The sequence below is a fragment of the Rhopalosiphum padi genome, chromosome 3 (genome assembly GCF_020882245.1).
Source record: "Rhopalosiphum padi isolate XX-2018 chromosome 3, ASM2088224v1, whole genome shotgun sequence".
NCBI classification, from domain to species: Eukaryota; Metazoa; Arthropoda; class Insecta; order Hemiptera; family Aphididae; genus Rhopalosiphum; species Rhopalosiphum padi.
In genome coordinates this window covers 26,964,287-26,985,972 of record NC_083599.1, presented here as the reverse complement: position 1 = coordinate 26,985,972, position 21,686 = coordinate 26,964,287, and the positions used below count along the sequence as shown (strand labels likewise).

The following is a 21,686-nucleotide window of genomic DNA, read 5'->3' as shown; positions in this document are numbered from 1 at the left end:
TATTTGTCAGTAAGGATCTTTAAAAAAAATTTGGTAATTTTTTTTGTAACATCTACCTTTTTTATAAGGATCATATTAATACATATTAAAAACAGACTGATTATGTTAATTATCATAATTCATGAGCAATGTGTATATCATGATCGTCACTTAACTCAATTATATGTAGATACCTTATCATTAAAATGCATAGCTAAGTAGAATTCTAAGTCAATTATATTAATTTTTATACATTTAATAAATGTATTATTTATAAAACTATTAAACGCGTAAATAGATACCTAATAAGTATCTATCAAAGGATAAAATAGTTACAGCATTTTAAAATTTACAATGTTAGAATATTTTTACAAATTTTCGATTTTCTTTTTAAATACATTATTATTTATTACTTATTAATATAAAAATATAATTTTGCAACGAACTCGAAATACCATAAGCATGAGAAAAACTTTAAATGTCTACATTTCTTTCGCTCATTATACTTCATCAATTGATTGTTTAAGAATTGAATAAATATTTGTATGTATATAATATACATTAAAATTATCTCTGTAAATTGTTGGCATACAAAATAACTATGTATTTACGCATGAATGTATGTTACAGACGTTACAGTACACAACAATGATCGGGCGCTAAGATAAAATATTTAGATATTAAAATACCTAATTCTATCATTTTGAAAATACAAACGACAGGAAATTTAATCTACGTTAATAATGGTGGCGCCTTAGAGCATGTTTGATTTAATGCATGTTCCGAGATAAAAAAAAATATGATACCAATATAGGTAACTATAATAACTAATTGTTTATCTACTATATTTTATATTATCGATGCAATATGTAAGTGTAAAATAGCAGATGAAAAATACGTGATGATATGTGCATTTTCTTGCAAGATTATAGTATATAGGTGTCCACATTATTATATGCGTATTATATTATTTTAATATTTACAAATCAACTATAAATACAAAATGTATTTTATAGTCTTTTGTCGTGTTTATGAAATGATAAAGTTTTTGAAATGTATAATTATTTCAATAGGTATGTTACGTATTGTCTGAATATAATTCATATTATGCGTGAAATTTAAATCAGTCTAAGTCTTAAGTTACAAATAATTATTTATATACCTTTATGAATATAATCAAACAAATTATGAAAAAAAGACAGATAAAATGCAATATTGACTCACATTTGGCGGACGGCATGATTTCGGTATAATATTGGTATTATGTTATACCTTATGCATACGTATCGTATTATTATCTGAATAATTTTAATGATTTAATTATTTTCATATGAATTGACCATATTAAATAATGAAAATTGTAAAAAATACTGTTTAAAAAAATATTAATTTATAAATGAAATATTTATGTAAATTATTGTTAAAACGGACGAGTGTCGAAAGAATACTTATAACAATATATTTTTTATTACACGAGGTATCTTAATAATATGACTTTTTTTTTAGATTTCATTACTTTAAATTCTTAAAACACTTCGTTATAATACTTGGTAGGGGGGGAATAAAAGTATTAAATAACACGCAAATTTGTAAATAATAATACAATACAATAATTTATTATATAGACGAGTCGAAGTTAGAAAATATTTGGGTGACTTCAAGAATTTTTAGGATCTTTTCCCAGAGGATAATATAGTTCACGGCTATGAATTATAGTCTAGTATTTAATATCTAATGTTAAAAAGTACGTATAGTAAAGTTTCAAGTATCTATCTACTTAATTTATTTTAATTGAACATCGTAAACAATAAGCTTCCCAGCAATCTCGCCGGCTATATTTCTGGATAAGGCTAAATACATAGACGCGCCTATGTAACTATGTTTATTGATGGTTTTATTTAAAAAAAAAACTCGATAGAATAATCAAAATCAAAAATAAATTAAAGTTTTTATTCATCATGATGTATTTATAACATGTAACGTTGCAAATTTAAAAACATACCTAATTATTCTGAATAAATATATTTGGAAACCTGGTACCTATTTACAACAGTTATAATAGATATAAAATTTTTATAGATAAAAATCGTGTAAACAAACAAATACGTTTATAATATAGTCGAGTATTTTGTTATTTTGATAATAAATATCCATTTTACGATATTATGAGTATATAATATAATATTGTATAAGCTGCTACAATTGAGTTACCATGTAAGTATTTTTAATTTATATTATACGTCATTAATTTAGAATTTGGCCTCAGATACTTATTATTTAATTAGCTTTTGATAGTGCGTGGACAACATATAAGACTGATCGCAGTTCATCGGATTCGTATAGTAGAAAACCCATTTTTTTTAACCAATCAACGAAAACTTATAATATCTAGATTCTAGGGATATGCGACTTCTTAAAATAGAGATATTTTAACTTTCTTTATTAGGCATTAAAACAAATTTAGTTAGACATATTTTATTAAGTAACTATCTATAATATCGATGGTTGGTAAAAGGACAACATTCGTAACCATGGCTTTTTAAATTATATATATTATTTTGTATATATTATAAAGTTCATATAATTTTTTTGTGTTTTAAAATAGTGTCATAATTCACAATCCAATATGTATCATACCCAAGGCCGTAACTGCGGGAGGGTCCAGGAGTCCGGACCCCCCCACCCCCGAAATTTTTAAATGTAGAAATATTTTATTGATGAATATAGGTTATTGACTATAAATTTTCACCATTTATATTTAAAAAGATCTTGGACCCCCCCCCCCCCCAACAAAAAAAAAAATTATTTTTCAGTTACGGCCTTAATCATACCCAACGATAAAAATGTGAAAAATGTTGCAAGTCATTGATACTTGGTACAAGGTCTCTTTGAAGCATTGAACTTTTAAAGTTTAATATTAAAATGTAATGATAAGAATAATTTTCTTCTTAAATTTCCAATTTTAAAATATTTTAAAATAAAAAGTTCATAACAACGTGGATACTAGTAAACACGATTCGTATGACAATCATTATAATATTACCAGTGCGGCAGTGCAGTAATAGATAATAAAAATTCCCTATTATAACGATACACTGTACATTTTATTGACACAAGTACAAAAAAATGACCGTACCCATTAATTGAATAGATAAAAAACGCTATTAGACAATTGGAAAAATAGTTTGAAATATTTTAATTGTATAAAAATATTAATACGACAAATCACAAATGTAGTAACACATGGTAAACAAATCACTATTAATTTAAATAATTATGTGGTCAAATAGTGTAATCCTCGAATAGGTTAAAAACAAAGATAATTTCAATGACGTCAATAATAATTTATAGCTCAATTATTTAAGATTACTATTTTATTAATTATCACAAGCTAAAAAAATATTTATTCATTAGGTTTAGAACGATTATATTGATGAATATCATTTTTTATTTAAAATTATATTTTTGTGGGTTACAAAAATTGGCATTAACCATATATAATACAGTGCAGATTTGAAATCAAATAATATAGGGCGACTTTGGATTAAATATATACTTAATAAAACATTTTATAATAATAATAATTGATAGTCTTGTATTTTCATTTAAACTTTCCAAATATCACTTTTGTTTCGATCTACTAAAGAATTCACTGCATTCGCTTACATATTATATAGGTAAATTATACAGTGAAACTTTCATGTTTATAAAGTCTCAATGGGAATTAAGAAAAGTTATTATCACAAAGAAATTTTTTAAATAGAATCAAATTAATTTAGTCCCAGTTTTCGATTATGGTTTTCAGAAATATATTGCGAAACATAACATTTTGTTAATTGAAAGTTTCACTGGGATATTACATTTTTAATTTTTAAAACAATAATAATTTAATGTCAATATAAATTATATTATACTTTCAAATTTAGTCTTGTTACTTGTTAATATACAAAAGTGATGTAGGACGGCACCATTGATATCTGCAATATACATATATAATATATTATTTATTAATAATTGTCTATCTTATTTATTTGTTTGTTTAAAATAATAACATGAATAGTATTCTTCCTAAATTTTGTTTACACATTAAAAAATCTTTTAAAACCATAAATATTTTCAAATGATTCATTAGTGCTTTATGTTGGTAAATGGAAATTAGTGAATGGTTGAAAATCTTAAATGTGTAATTCAATAAGTACCTAATAAATATTGGTATAATTGTATAAATTCTACCTAGCATTACATATAATATAAAAAAATGCATACTATTATTAAATAAAATATATAATTTATTTGCAAAATAAACTTATAAAATAATGTTGGTCAAATGCAATACATGACACGTGTGTAAAAAACTAAAAAATCTGCTTATAAAATATGTTCCCATCATTTATTTGTATTTTTATAATTATTATTGTAGGTATGTCGTACCAATGTATAATTGTAAAACAAATATCTTAAACGTATTGCTAGTCGTGATTCAGTGTTTCTAATAAGGATTGTATAACTCCACATTTCGAAAATGTCTATATATTTTAATATTTTATTTTATGGAATCTTATATATTGAACCATTCACTGATATTATATAATATTAAAATATTATATTATATCTTAATACTTTTTGACCGATTATTCAAAATCACATATCTAAATCATTAGGTAAGTGCAAGGGCACAAGGCCTCAAACGGCTAGACATCTAGATATATACACATAATAGTAAGTAAATAAGATAATTATACGATTATTTGTTTTTAAGAAAATATGGTATTTAAGGACAGATTGATATTAAAGTAAATAGAAGCCATATTAGTTGTTCGTGAGATAAGCACTGCACCGAAGTTCATATGTCAAGTTACCAGAATTTAGTATATCTTAATGGTAACCGGTTGTGCAGTATTGCCCAGCACTTTAAACTCTATAGACGTGAGCAATACAGTTACATACTAATATTGTTAGTAAATTCTACACAATGTTGCTGCGTACGATTTATAAGAACAAGTGGTCCGTCAAATCGATTTCGACAAAAGTAAGTACTCGGATAGGTACCTAATATTATGTTATTTTAATAGTCGTTTACATTGTTATTACTACCTACTCACAAAATGTACTTACAACACTTAAATATATATGTTTAAAATTGGTTTAATGTTTAAAATACTTGCCAGCGTGCTGTAAATCGTAATTTATATATTAGATACAAGAGAAAACGAATTGATGTATTTTTAACTTTTAAGCAATGCAAATAAAATGTATGTATATTAAATTTTAACGTCAAAAATTATTACGAACGACAGTAATAACTAATGTATACTGTATAATGTAACTGTTTTTTTATGTCCTACACGTGGCATGCTAATACAGACGATAAAAAATTTGGTACGTGTACAGTCTACTTGTCTACCACATATACTTAACTGATTTTAGCAAATGGCATTATTGAACAAGCACACATAGGTACTTTTTACAGATAGTATAACAAAAATATAAAAACAAATAGGGTACCAAGGTACTTAAACAAGCGTTGTTGTAAGATTATGAATAATTCTATACCTGCCATATCTTTTAGATAAACGGATTTCTTATAAGTTATAAAAGTATATACTACTTGATGGAAATTCACTTTAAAGTTTAAACACTCAAGACAATGTTACTCCCAAATTTGCTATCAGCTTTTTCTAAGCCTGTGTACAATACAGCTTATTTACATCGATATATTATTATTTATTAGTGTTATAATTTTGTGATAGTGAATATTATTAGGTATTATTAAGTATTTAAGTAGGTATATTAAACATTTCAAAAATTTGTATACCTAAAAAAAAGTTGAGTGGAATCGAGATTTTTAAGTGTAAAATGAGTTATAGGTACCCAAGTAAATATTTAATAATTATAATTTGATTATTATAATTATGTTTATATTGTCATCTTTTAGGTTTTAGTAATTTTACTAATCTAAAAGGGGAGTAAAAACATAAAATACAAACCACTAACACTTATTTTAAATTAACCGTAGGTGCTTATTGTCAAAAATTAAATATATTATTTGGTATAAAGTGAAGTTTATAGGATTAGGATCATAATTTTTCATTCGTAATTTTATATAACTGTTATCCAGATTTATAACTCGGGAGAATAGGCTGACGAAGAATGCGTATAACCAAAAATATGTGACGTATTCTACTGTTTTGGATTTAGGCGAGTAAAATATTTAATGAATTATTTATTGCGTAATAAATAATAATAAAAATATGTATCACGAACGTTTCTAATGGTCGGTAACATCTTATTATTTGTTTATTATTATTATTATTATTTTATACCCATACCTATATACTTCACTGGCTTGTTTTTAAATTAAGTAAGTAATGTTATGTCACTAAAATGGATGTATTAAATTTGAATGCAATGACTGCAGGTATCATTGAATACGAAAAACGATTCTGATCGGAGATGATTTGTCAGTCTAGGATAATTGGTAGGACATATTATATTATTACTTATATTTAAATTGTAATATATCGTTATTTTACTCGATTTCGTAAAAAAATTAATTTCATACGCTCATAGAATTTTTTCTATATAGACGCTGGAGTTTTTTTTTTACACTTATTTGAAGAAAAAGTTATGGATAACCTTGTGTTGGGTTTTTTAACCTTGGATATAAATTACAAAATTTTATGAATTTTCAACTTCAAAATTCCTTGCAAATATTCGCGATTTTGACATATTTCGTAAACAATTGAACTTTTAATGCTTATAAACAAAAATTGTGGTAACGATTTTTTATTTTTTTTTATTACAATAAGAAAAACTAATAATAAACCTTATATTAAATTTTAAAGATTTTTTGGAAAGCCAAATTTTTTTATCTCGGCATTTCAAGAAAAAAAGTTTAGAAAAATAGAAAATTTCAATGGTTTATTTGTTTAAAAAAAGGCTAAATATTTTAAAAATGTAGTCGTAAATAGATAACGCTAATATAAACATTTTGTGAATATTTCAAGTATTTACAATGATTCGTTTTTGATTTTGAGTTACAGCAATCAAAATATCGATTTTGTCGAAAAGTGGTTATGCGTAAAAATTCCCCTTTTTCCGTTACTTTTTCAAGGTTTTTCCAGACGCTTTTGACATTTTTTTACATTTGACCCCCCCCCCCCAAGTATCAACTAGATTCAGTTTCCTTTTCAAAGAGGGGCTGAAGTCAAAAATCAAAACACTATTATTACTCAAAAACGTGATGATAGACACAAAAAAAAAACACACATCATTGTAAAATCAATACAGTAATCATTCGGCCGTTCAGAATCTAATAATTAGCAGATTCAAACATCAGCATATTTGCAAGAGTGTTCTATTTGTACTGCATTAATGTTAAACATAAAAATATTGAAATTAATTTCGAATTTATTGTAGTTTGTATCTGCAGATTTATTAGACGATACCGTTCGGCGCTGATGGACCTTGAGTACAGGGGCTCGGCTATTTTAAGGGTCCGTGGGCCCGCTGAAATTTATTTGTAATTTTTATAAAGTTTTATAAAGGGCCAGTACAAACATTTAGTACAAGGACCCGATATTGTATGTGGGGGCCCTGCTTGCATGTACTATGTACAATATGTAGGTATTTAAAATGTATGTGTATAATACTATAATTTAACATTAATCTTTTTATAATCTTAATATATTATCCAATATCTAATTTATGAATAATACATTTTTTTTAGAAATCATCGTTTGATGAAGTTTTGACGGACACATTTGGCAGGAAACATAATTATCTTCGAGTGTCACTGACTGAACGTTGTAATCTTAGATGTAAGTGTACGCTACCTATCTATATACCTATTATTTAGTAATTAAATACAAACCTGACTTATTAAGTTTATATAAAAAATGGCTGCATGAAAAATGTTGTAATATGAAAATAACTACAAAAATATGATGTACAAAAAATATAAATAATTTTAATTATATTACCTAATAAAATATTTGTGTTACTTTTAAAACGCGTTGTAATTAAAATAAAATTTGCCTAGGTGAATATTGTATGCCACTTAAAGGTACAAAACTGTCGGAACAGTCAAAGTTGCTTTCGAATAACGAAATAGTTCGCTTAGTTTCATTATTTGCCAAACATGGGGTCGATAAAATTCGAATCACTGGTGGAGAACCTACAGTGAAAAAGGATATTATTCAAATAGTTGGTAAGCTTATATGGTTAATATAATTTAATTAAAGTTTTTAAGTTAATGATAATCAATGTCGTGTTTTGAGGGTTTTCGGTAGACATTTCAAAAATAAAAATACCTATCACCATTTTCTGATTTTCCGAATGTTTTATCCGGTAAAAAGCAATATATTATTGGAATTTAATTACTAGATACTATTTTTAAATTTACGAGCTGTATATTATAGAGTTGTGTTTATTGCAATAACTAAAAGTGGCATCCATACATGCTATATATTTCCAATCGTTTCAACAATTCTGTAATAGAATCACACGAAAATAAAACAATCTCAATTAGATCATCATTTTCAAAAATAAAATATTAATCTCTATTTGTTTTTAGATACATTGAACACATACTATTATGAACTGATACTTACTTAGATTATATTTTTGTGATTTTATTCGTGTATGAACTTATAGATAAAACCACTTACTTACTATTATTCTCGTGGGAGTTTAGCAAACCCTTAAGTAGCTGCAGGTTCCGATGTGTAGGAAATATTTAAAATAAATAAAGCTTAACTACCTGTAGAATCCGTTTAGGTTTAAGCTTTAGAATAAATTGACTTTTCGTGGCTTTTTTAAAAATATTATCACACATTGCAAACATTAAGTAGCATGATTAAATTCCATATTCTCTATTAGAATCACTCAGAGATATAAAAAAAACTCAAAACGATTGCGATGACCACGAATGGCTTAACTCTAACAAAACTTTTGGTGGATCTTCAACGAGCTGGATTGAACGCGTTAAACGTTAGTTTAGACACGTTGCAACAAAATACGTATGGAAACATCACTAGAAGAGATGGTCGATTATTGAAAAGAGTATTGGCAGGTATAGATCTGGCATTGCAATTAGGATTCAGTCCAGTTAAGGTGCGTATATACATTGTATACTATTATATGGAATTTTATCTAGTTTTACGTTTTAATTTTATACCCTTAATAGTTCCCTAACCCCTTAATGACGCAATAAATTACAATGGGAAATGTATTTTAATATGAGAATAAAATTATTAACTATTAAGTAATATTGTAATGTGAAAAATCGTTAAATCTGATTAAATTATAAATAATTACATCATATAAAGCATGTTTATAAATTTAAAATATTATGTCTACATGAAAATTTAATTTTTTAATTAAGGAGACCTTTAAATTTGCTTCGCTCCTAAACTGTCGTCTTTAAAGACCCCCGCCCCATTATGCGTGTAAATAAAGTTTTTGCGCATTTGCTTAATGACGGCGCATTCAGCTTGGTGAAAGAACCCGTTGTTTGTTGAGGTCGTTGACACATGTTTTAAATACATGACCTTCGATAAGTTATTGAATCTATGGTTGTTTTATGTATGTTTACTGTCTAGTGACTATAGTGTTGTCCACCGCACTGTCTTACATACGCTAATTCGATGTCAAAATATACCGTGTCGAATCTTAAAACTCTTAAGCCAGTCGTTTTATGTTTTAATTCCTTGTTTGTTGGTTGTTTAGCTATTTTATGTGTATTATCGACCTCGAAATAGGTAAATTTATGGCTCTCATATTTATAATCCACTCATATGTCAATATTGATCATAGTTTTCTCATTGACGTTATTATATTTTGGTTTTTTTTTTCATACTCTTATTTCCTAAAAAAATTAATTTTTTTTAAAACTACATACGCGTATTGTTCCAACGTAGAGTTGGAAAATAAAGAGTAGCCGTCCATCGGGCATTTTTTTAATTCAACAATCTGTTTAAATACATATTATACTTCTACATTTTTCAACGCTCAGAGACTTCATAACATGTTTCATTGACAGCATGTATTTTCTATTAGCTTCAATTACCTGGTTTTATTTTAGATTCTGAGCGGAACAATGAATGTATTGTTGTTGTTTTTTGTGAAGACACTTTTTATGGTAAAAAAATGCTTCATTTTTCAACGTTGGGGGTGGCTTCTAGTAGAAAATTGAGTTTAGTTGATACATAAAGGAAAGGGTTCAAATGTAAAGTTTACTAGTACTTTTAAAAATAACCAAGAATAAAAAATTGAATAAAAACGGGAATTTTTATCTATATAGGTAACCTAAACTAGTATTTGAAAAAATCGATTTTGGTATAGCTAATAACCTTAGATACATACTTGAAATTTTCACCGAAATAATTATATTTCCATTTTTTATACACGACAGTATTTTAAAAAGATTTAGATTTTTTTTTAGGTATTCACTATTTAAAGAAATTTTTGTTTTTTATCATTTTTTAGTTTTTTTCTATAAATGTTAATAAACATTTTTTGCTTGGTCATAAACATTGAAAACTTAATACAATGTTCCTTCTTTATAAATTTTATTATTACAGTTATTTAAAAATAGTAAAGATATACATATATAATATTCAAGATTTATATAATAAAAGCGTTTTAAATTCAAATGTTGACCAAATTTGTCCAAACCACGAAAATTTGCAAATTATTTTGTAGTTATATATATTTATAATATGTTTAATTTTTATAGTTAAGGATTTAAATTTTAATATAAGATTTCTCATTAGTAATTCATACATACCATAATACTAAAATATATATAAACACAGTATTTTTTTATAGTCGATTTAAGTTTTAATTTGGATGAAATTAGATATTTATAAATAAAAATAACGATTTTAGTTATTTTGTTATAAATTTAAAATTGTATTCAGGCACATGAAACATTCAGCGTATATTATTATTTTATACACTTAATTACATTTTCTAATGCTGTGTTTTCGACAAAAACCAATACTGTATTACTATAATAGTAAAATAAATTACTTAAATAGCAATATACAATATACATAATACCATTGATTATAAATACTAGGTGTTTATAATTAATGATAATACCTAATATAGGTTGACATACCATCTTCTTTAAAAATTTTTTTTTTTTTTTTTTATAACAATAATTTATTATTGAATTTAAATCTAACACATTAATTACAGTGAATTACTTCTCTTCGATGAACTATAGTTGGAACCTACTGTACATCAGAACGTTTATTTTTTCATTTTAAGTTGAGCATTTATTTTATTCTATACGTCATGTTAATAAAAGATATTATATTTTAAAACTGGTATTTTTACTTTCGCTATTAATACTATTAATATAATACTTAAATTAAATATTTTCGTTTTCATTTCGACGAAAAACAGGTTCTATTTCATTCATGGAATGTTTCGTTTAAAAAAACACTTCAGACTTGTTACTTATTTGTAGTGTTTGTATATATATAGTTTCCATGTTAATCGGGATTCATATTAAACAGGTTTTATTGTAGAATGAATATATAATTATTATTATAATTATTCCGATAATAACATCAAGAATGGTTGATGAAATACGATGTATTTATAAAGCATAATATGTATATATATAATTTAAAGGAGGATTAAAAAAATGTTGAAAATTTGTAAGTTATGTAGTTGGTAAGTTTGGTTGTAAGTAAATTTGTAAATTTTTTTTAAAAATCGATTGTTTTGTATACTTTATACCAGGGGCGGCCAAACGGTCGATCGTGTTAAAATTTATTTTTAGGCTACGCGCAAAGTTTGTTTCTTAATAATTATATATACTTAATAATAAAAAAAAAACATTTTTATGGAAGTCGATCCTCAAAGGTGAATTATATTTTTAGTAGATCGCGGCCATAAAAGGTTTGGCCGCCCCTGCTTTATACACATTATATACATATATAATACATAGATTTAACAATGCTTTTTTCAGAATTTTTTTCATTTTATTTATTTGTATCCTGAATCATTTAAAATTATTTCAATAACTACATTACACAAAATGTAATAAAACGCACATAAAAAAAAATACAAATTTAAGCTAATTACAAATTTTAATTGTAGGTACTTTATAAATGATTAATAGGTATTTCAGTTAATAATAAAATAAATAAAAATCAGGAATTTTATACATAATTCATTATGTTGATGTTATTAGTAAATAGTAGTTACTAATTCTATTGTTATTTATTTGGTTTTTATGTATTATGATTATTGATGTGAACTCGGTAAATAATTTCATTAGGTAAATATTTCAACGATTAAAATTGAAAGTGTAGAGTAGATTATATATTATATGTATTGTAATTTCGTCGAAAATCGTTTTATAGAGAATATATTATCATATATTTGAAAATCCAATGTTGTCATTTAAATTTAAAAATGTATGAGATTTTACATTAAGCTATTTTTTTAAATTCCAGTTTGAAAAATTATGAGGATTAATGTTTATGACATTGATATAATTTTTACCTTCAAAATAATTTGAAAAATTTAGTATGTTTGTATTATAAAAATAATCATGTTCTCAATGTTTTTTATTTGTTGAAATAAATAGTTGTGAAGAATCTTATGTTAAATTTTCAAATTTTTTACAGAAATCATTTTTATCAACATTAAACGAATATAAAACCAAGGAAATTAAAAAATAATATTCATAAAATGTTTATAATATATATTAAATATACACAATTCTAACTATATAGTACAAAATTAACCAAAATATTTTTTAAATTGTAATATCTAGAAAATTATATTATAAATATTTGATGGAAATCCGAAATTTCAAACATGATTTTTCATTTTTTGTTCCGACTATTCAATAGATAATGTTATTAAATCATATTAAAAATAAATTGTTAGTAAAAACTCCAAGCCTTTAAATGCTGTATACATAATACATTATTCTCTTGAAACTTAATGTAATATGTAGCATCAATAAGAAGATTTTTTGTACGATTGTAGTTGTTGATATTATTATTCAGCAAGATTTATGTTTTGTTGTTGTTGTTGTTGTTGTTGTTGCAGGTGAATTGCGTGTTAATGAGAGGAATAAATTTTGACGAATTACGTGATTTTGTTGAAATGACTAGAGACCGTACAATCAGTTATCGGTTTATTGAATTCATGCCGTTTTCAATGAATGATTGGGACGAAAAGCGAATGGTACCTTATAAAGAAGCAATTCGAGAGATCAAAAAGTCGTATCCTAATTTCGAACCTTGCGATAATGAGCCAAATTCAACTTCAAAGGTAAACTTTATTTAGTATAATAGCATCATAAAACCAAGTACAACAACGTAATATAATATACCATAATATGAAATACTTATTTCATATATAAATATATATTTTTTACCGCCTGTTAAAATTTCATATTATGTTGTTTGTAAAAACTGTTTCGTGTGAAAAAAAATCACTTAATTTACAGTCATGTAGTAAAAACCTATACAGGAGATAATATTTATTGTGTAGTTATATTGTTCTTATTCTTATTCTGATTTTTATTTTTTTTTATTATTATTATTACTATAGTATGAATATGTGTATATAGTTGTTTTTATATTTTTAAAACTTAAAAACTTATTTGTATTGGTTTAACAATTGTGCATTCACTATTTATATCATTATTCTATTTTAATTAAGACGTTGAAATAGCAAAAATACTTCAACATTAAAATTTGATAATTCGTAGTATTAATTAAGATCTAGTTGGTATGTTTCCAGATAAAAACTAGAAAATTCACAGTACTTTTTGATAAAATTTGAAAAAAGGGAGAAAGTAGGTAACTGCTCTACTGAATAACTATACATCGTCATTGAAGATAAATCACTGTTATGTATGTATTAAATTTAAATTTAATGATAAACCATTGCATAATATAAAAAACTGGACGAAAACAGTCTAACAGTATATCAGTCTACATTACTAAGCATATTTACGATATATTTATATTGCTATTAAAGAAATTTATTTTATTATTGAGTATTAGTAGATAATGATTGAATAAATTTCTATCTGATTTATTTTTAAATTGCTAAATGGACAAATCGATAGTCAAATTTTACTTGGTAAATTAAATTTTTCAATCTCATGTCGAAATACTAGGTTAGGTTTGAAATTATTACTTTTTATGAGCCATTTCAGTCAACGAACTATGATCAAAATACTCCTATAATTAGGTACATGAAATTAGTTAATAAGTATAATATTGATAATTTTCCATTTGTAAATGTATATATTTTCAATGTATCTTAATAACATAATTATTGCAACTAGACGTATGAATAAATAAAATAAAATAAATAAAAATACTGCATTTGAAAGGTCATTGTTTGTATAAAACATAATAATAAATAAATAATTAATAATCCATATCAAAAGTTTCAAATATCCCCGGTGAATATTATTAAAACACAACAAAATAGCTAAAACTATTATTCTTCGTTTAAATATAGAATTTCATCAAAATTTGGATTAATTATTTCAAAAACCTAAAAAATACGACTGAAAATATTTTTCCAGCACGATGTATTTATGTTTGGTTTTAAAGCTATTTCGTGTCGTGGTTCATTTTTGATATAGGTAACCCGTTTTTTTTTTACAATGCCACAACAAGTAATTATATACTATCATGGGTCAACATGTAAAGTCATCTTAAATTAGTATTTAAATAATACCTATATATAATATTAAAAATTTGAATTTTTCTCGATATTTTAATAAAATTGCCTACCTATACCAAACTCTTTAAATATCGGGTTGGTGGTGTCCTATATAGACTTCTATTTGGGACGTACACATGGGGGTGATTTGAGTGTTCAAACACCCCCCGAAATACTTGGGTTTATGCATGGTTATTTACTTATTCAATTTTAATGTTATATAAATATTTGTATTTTAATTATACCTAATTTTCGTAAATTATTTTTGTATATTTATAAAAAAAATTTCACTTTTCAATAACTGATTTTCAAAAACACACCCCAAAAGTTTTTTCTGCATGTGTCCACGACTTCTATTATAATATAATATATATTATATATATATACATATATTATATTATAATATATGCATTTGCTTAATAAAATAAAATAATGTTTTCATACAAAGAACTATTCCATGTTTCATAGATGTATCGGGTGCCAGGATTTGCAGGTAGCATTGGCTTCATATCATCCATGACCGAAGATTATTGCGATAGCTGTAACCGACTCAGATTAATGGCCGACGGAAATCTAAAAGCATGCCTGTTTCAAAATAACGAAATCAGTTTAAGGTAAATATTAAACCCGAACCGTTTTCAACAACGATTTTGATTATGGTAGTTATTATATAATCATCGTTCCCCGATTTGTATATTTAACTTCTGTATTTATATTGGAAATAATATAGGTATATAAAAATCTAACGACATTAAATAAATAAATTAGACTTTGTATAAAAAATTTTGTGCTATACAAAATATTTTTCAAATGAAAACCATTTATTTTCCATCAGTTGTTAAGTTGATGAATAATTGTGTATTGTCAATATTTATATTTAAAATTATAATTCAAATGAGAAGTTTTCAATTATTTTACTTTACATAGGTGCTAAAAATTAAATTAATTAAATAAACATCTGAATAAAAATTTAAAAAAAATAAACTTTATTTATTACTTATTAGCTTTAAAAATGTCTTTTTGGTGATAAATACCTATATAGTTTATATTTCAAGTATATAACGATAGGTCTTAAATCCAAACTTACTTTATTCTATGTTATATAATATAGGTATACAGTATGTTAAATCGCTGAATGTTCCCAAAATACTGTACGTTCTAACTATCTCTATGAATGTGTGATTGATAAATATATTATTATTTAAATACAGGATTATTAAAATCTATTATAGTAAATTTATAAAATTATTTTTTTTAATAAATTGAAATTCTTGTAGATTCCTAACTACAATTATTACTGTACTTATAATGTACCTATATTTTACGTAGTATAGTAAATACTATTTAAATACTGATAAGGAAAATATAATGCTATTTGAATTATTTGAATTGTATATTGGTCTAGAGATCCGCTTCGGAAAGGAGCTTCAGATGAAGAATTACTGGACATCATATCGAATGCTGTGAATGATAAAAAGCGGAAACATGCTGGTAATATTATATTTTTAAATTCAATAAAATAACTAACTGCCAACAGGGTACATAGATAGTTTGAGCTATAAGGAAATCCTTCAGATCAATTAACGTTCAGTGAACTGATTATAAAATGTATTTAATTTTACTTTGCCTACAAATGTATTAATACATTTTATAAAATGACGAGTAATGCGGTATTTTAACTAAATATTTAATTACCTAATCGTAATATTGACAAAATCTAAAATTTAAAGAATTTAATTTAATTATGTTCATAATACCTATACAATTTATTGTAATATTATGATTATCGAAATGATTGTTGATTTGTAGGTATATTAGTTTTCAAACTAATATATAATATATGATGTTTTTATGCAGTGGCGTAGCGAGAAACTTGGTAGCAAAACAGAATTTTACAGAGTATAAACTATATACCTATATAGGTATTATACTAAAAAATTAACTTTTCGAGCTTTCATTTGAGCGAACTTGTCAATCACTTCTTTCAAATTTAAATTGTCGTGTCCGTTTATTTTCAATGGAAATTAAGGTCCTGTGGTTCACCAAATTGGACATACCTTGATGGCCCCGGGGTGATTCGGCCTAAATACGTTACTAGTCTCGAGACATATTATTTATGTAGGTTCTAAAAAAAATCTGGGCCGCAATTTTCACCAGCGATAAATATTATTATAAATTATTATATTATATCCATCATTGCATGATAATTGATTGCGTTCATTATTTGATTTTATAGAGGTTACATTTTTTTACACATAATATATAAAATGATGTAAATTGTATACAATAGGTAACATCATAGAAGACATGATGGGGCGTATGGTAGTTTGCGTTTAAAACGAAAAAAAATGTTTGTTTACTTACCTACATGTCAAATAAATCAGGTAGATACTTATATTAACAATAGTTTAATGATTCCAGCGTGATATGCGATCGTACCAGCTTTGCCGTTTAGTATTGTTGAAATATTGACTACTAAATTCTTGTAGTTTTTTATTCGTTCGTGACACGCTTAGCCCATTTATTAAACACGTTGATAAATAATAATTGAAAAAAAATGTATTTCAGATTTAATACAAGTTTTGTTATTAATAATTTAATGAGTAATATTCCTAACACCTATTGGAGCTATTTAACAAAAAAAAAAAAAAAAAAATATTAATTATTTTTATAATAAAATTTCTCACTCATTTATATTTTTATTGAATTAATATATTAATATATTATTCATATTAAAATTAAAACTAACATCTCCCATTAGCATTCATATTAAAGAGTTATGTCCATAAAGTTCTGAATTTAATTTTACAACAATATAAAAATATTTTATGTCAAAATAGAAACAATAAAATTCAAATGATATATGTAGTCATTAAATTGTAACATCGCATTATATGTCATGGAACCAACTAGGTATAAAATATAAATTACAATATAAAATCTTTGTTATGATATTATTTATATTTTTAATTTTTATATTTGCTTAGCTATTATATATTTCAAAACTATATTAAGATTTTCTGCATATCAATATAATACATTTAATCATAAAAAAAAATGTATAGGGCCCCGTAGAATTTTGCTCAGACTCACAGTTCATCGGCGCCACGCAATACGGGCGTGCATGTTAAAGAAGATTATTGTTAAACATAGGTACAGTAGTAAATATTTTCTGTTGATGTTGACATCTCGCCAATATCGTTTACTACCGATTCAGCACTAATTTAGTTCCACTTGTGATTTCATATTTTATTTATTACTGATGGAAAATATGTAAGCATTTTTGCAACTGTTGTATAATATAGAAGTTCTAACAAAAAATTCAGAAAACGTAGCATTATAGTTAATAAGGTCTTACAAATGTACCTAATTTAGTTAATAATATTTGTTTAAGAATAAAATATTTATAGTATGTAATTGTAGGCGTACACCAAAAACGAAGAATCAGTCGAAAATAAAATACAATTAACATTCTTAATTTATTTTAACATCACTAAATATTTAAATATTATTTTTTCGTCGATGTAAGTATAGATAGACACAATGAATTATCGCTGAATATCAAAATATAAAATGTTTGTATGGATCATTTTTTATAGTGTCAATTTACAGGTATGCTATTGTGCAGTAAATATCTATTTATAATTTTAAAGTCTAAATATCCTATTTCTATTAGTATAATTGTATAATATATCTAGGTACGCAAAAATATTAAAAAATATTTTAATAGGTATATATTTTGTTTCGTTGCAATTTAATTCTTATTAGATATTATTCTGGATAGGTGAAATAATTATACCCTAACATTAAGGTTGTAAATATGTCAATATGAACAAAAAATATTTAATGTACTTAACCTCAAATGAAAATAAGTAAATATTTTTTTTGTGTAAAACCAATACCTAGATATTTGTTTTATACTAATAATGGTTTATTTTTAAAACATTATTGTTAGATAAATAGATAATTATATTGTTATGTATACTCGTATATACATATTATATATAAGTATTCATAAATAACAACTCGACTCACCGCCTTGAAAACAAATATATTATATATATAATTGTTGATTAAATATAACGATGTTTTAGGAATGAAAAATCTTCCTCGTATGGCGAATCGTCCAATGATCTTGATCGGCGGATGAGTAAGTCCGACAACGCATACATCACATAATATATTACCTAAATTGTAAGACAAATATTTAAGGTCTAAAACCTTTATACGCACCTTTAGCGGTGCGGCTACACAAAAGTGTGCTCATCTCCTTGTAAACAAGAAGGAGAGATATAGAATTTTAAGTACATAATTTTACTTAAATGTTTATATTAAAACAATTTTTTAATCTTTTAATTTAATAGTTAATATTTATCATTATATTATCCACCATTATAATTTAATAACTAATAAGACCTACTACTTACGTATATTAAACTGTTATGTTCGAAAATAAATACCAAATAACTATTATGTAAATTCGGATGAATGGATATTTTTTTTTTATAAGAAAATCAATTATTATTTATGATTATTATGGTTTTACAACGATGACAACGTTCAAGTCTTGACAGATTTAATTCGGAGTCATTTTATATTATATAAGCTTAACTAAGTCGAAAATAATTAATAAGGCATAATAGTAAAATATTAATAAAATGTCACTAACGTCTAACAGTAATATTTATTAGAAAAAAAAACAAAAACAAATAAAAAATATGAAACATATAATATGCATAAATAGCTAAAAAATGAGTTAAAATATTTTGTAATTTTATATTGCGTATAAAAAATGTTGAAATTTGGTGAAAATGTCAAGTACAGTTAATCGTTTTTTTTAATTGCAACGAAATAATAATTTATTCCCCAATTTATAATAATACCATATATTATTGATATTTTTATAAAAAAAATTATGTTAATAGTTTAATTTGATAGAATATGAAAATTTATTCACATAATAAATTCTTTTTTTCTCATTTTAAGAGCAATAAGGCAATATATACTTTATAGTGAATGTAAATAATTTGAAATAAAAAATGCTTTAATCTGAAAAAAAATATTTATATAAATAAAATAATTATTATTAAATTATCAGTGTAAACATAAAACATTTATCATAAAGTATAAATAATTAGATCTTTTCTCATTTTTTTATTGTTAAATTTAAAATATGAAAAATTAAAACTTTAATACATTTGTAAACGTTGTATTGTGTTATCGTAGTTATTATTACTTATTTTATATTATTCTAATGATGTCTCAATAGCCACGATAGCTGTTCACCGCGAGGCTTCAAATATATTATGCCCAATTTCAGTATTAAAGACGAACTGACCAAAACAGACTGATTTACTAATTTAAGTATAATTGTTACCCATTATAATTAACTATTTTTATTTTATATATTTTTAATTAATAAATCTATCTAAAACCTCGAAATGTATTTTTAATGATCAAAAGTCCCATGTCAAGATACAAATATTTAAACGCACACTATTATTGTTTTGCTTTATATGATGCGCAAACTATATAATATTCGTTCCCACAGTTTTTGAACAATTTAAAACGAAACGCGTTTTTTTTAGCGCGTTTCGAGGGTTTCGAACGACTAGGCCGGAGGGGTGTTTGGTCAGAATATTGAGGCTGATTTGAATTTTTTTTAAACTGAATTAATTCACTTGGCACCGTTGTACCCACTTAGAGACAATACAAAACGTATGTCGGTCGAAAATGTTTTTCCTATTTTCTTTTCGTGTTACAGTCGCTGATCGAAGCATATCGGCGGTGACCGCGAGCCATGTCGGCCGTTTCGCCAGAAACGTTTATACGACGTCCAGCGGCGGCTGTCTCGCTAGAAACTTTTGTACGGCGTTCGTCAGCGACAGCGGCGGCGGTGCGGACGAGCCGCGCCTGACGCACGTGGACGGACGATCGGGGGACGCGCGCATGGTGGACGTTTCGGGAAAACGCGAGACTCGGCGGACGGCCACGGCGGTGGCTCGGGTCCGGTTGGACGCGACGGCCACGCGACTGATTGCCGAGGACGCGTGCAAAAAGGGTGACGTGCTGTCCGTGGCCAGGCTGGCGGGCATTTGCGGGGCCAAAGCCACGTGCCAGCTGATACCGTTGTGTCACCAGATCAGGCTGGATTCCGTGACGGTGGACGCCCGGCTGGACGAGCGCCGCGGCCGCGTCTACATAACGGCCACGGCCGTCAGCACCGACCGCACGGGCGTCGAAATGGAGTGCCTGACGGCGTGCGCGGTGGCCGCGCTCACGGTCTACGACATGTGCAAAGCCGTCAGTCGGGACACGGTCATAGAGCACGTCAAGCTCTTGTCCAAGACGGGCGGAAAAATCGATTACCGAGCAAAAGACGACGACGACGACGACGATTAGGGCCAAACGATCGAATAATGAATATAAAATTACCTATATTATTATTATGTCGGGGCAAAGCGATCGTATTAGGATTTTTCGACGAATAAAATTACTTTCAAAAGTTATTGTTTGTTGTAAATTGTAATATTCTATTTCTTATATTGTTGATGATACAGTGTATTATTTTACAGTACTTAATCAGACGTCGATCGATGTTTCCGATTTCTTTATACTTATTATAATAATTGTTGTGATAAAAAATATATAATTATTTTATACGTGTTAGGTGTATTTTAAATTTATTATTCGTAAATTTTCGATTAGATAATTTGAAAAAATATCCGATAGATTTTTAAAATCCAACATCAGTACATCGACGTAGGGTATACGTAACGTATATGGACATCGCCACATAGGACATAATATTATATGTCACATATACACAGGCATGGTACAATAGGTATATATTTTTATGTACGTTCTAAATACATCAATACGAATCGTTAAGACTTTAACAGTTAAATTTTGATAGATATCGATTTGAAGTCATTTTTTTCGATGAAAAAAGTTGCAGTATAGGTTGGATGTGAAAAATTAATTAATAA

The 21,686-nt window shown here is 26.0% G+C and overlaps 1 protein-coding gene across 2 annotated transcripts; it reads left to right on the top strand.

Annotated features, from left to right (window-relative positions):
* Window positions 1-8,045: 8,045 nt before the first annotated feature.
* Window positions 8,046-21,359, top strand: LOC132924450 (molybdenum cofactor biosynthesis protein 1). Of its 2 annotated transcripts, XM_060988778.1 has the most exons (6): window positions 8,046-8,188; window positions 8,860-9,093; window positions 13,060-13,284; window positions 15,166-15,311; window positions 16,103-16,188; window positions 20,462-21,359. In XM_060988778.1, exons 2-6 carry the CDS (start codon window positions 8,899-8,901, stop codon window positions 21,097-21,099), a joined length of 1,290 nt encoding a protein of 429 aa, XP_060844761.1. In that variant the 5' UTR covers window positions 8,046-8,188; window positions 8,860-8,898; the 3' UTR covers window positions 21,100-21,359. The 2 variants fall into 2 exon arrangements, with proteins under 2 accessions (XP_060844761.1, XP_060844762.1); XM_060988779.1 differs by lacking the exons at window positions 8,046-8,188; window positions 13,060-13,284.
* Window positions 21,360-21,686: the final 327 nt, after the last annotated feature.

What these genes read in the sequence shown, in the direction of transcription:
- LOC132924450 (XM_060988778.1), top strand. Translation starts at nt 8,899, where the DNA reads ATGACCACGAATGGCTTAACTCTAACAAAACTTTTGGTGGATCTTCAA. An exon ending in AGCCAAATTCAACTTCAAAG is followed by an intron (nt 13,285 to 15,165) that starts GTAAACTTTATT and finishes CATGTTTCATAG; the next exon opens with ATGTATCGGGTGCCAGGATT. An exon ending in TAAAAAGCGGAAACATGCTG is followed by an intron (nt 16,189 to 20,461) that starts GTAATATTATAT and finishes TTCGTGTTACAG; the next exon opens with TCGCTGATCGAAGCATATCG.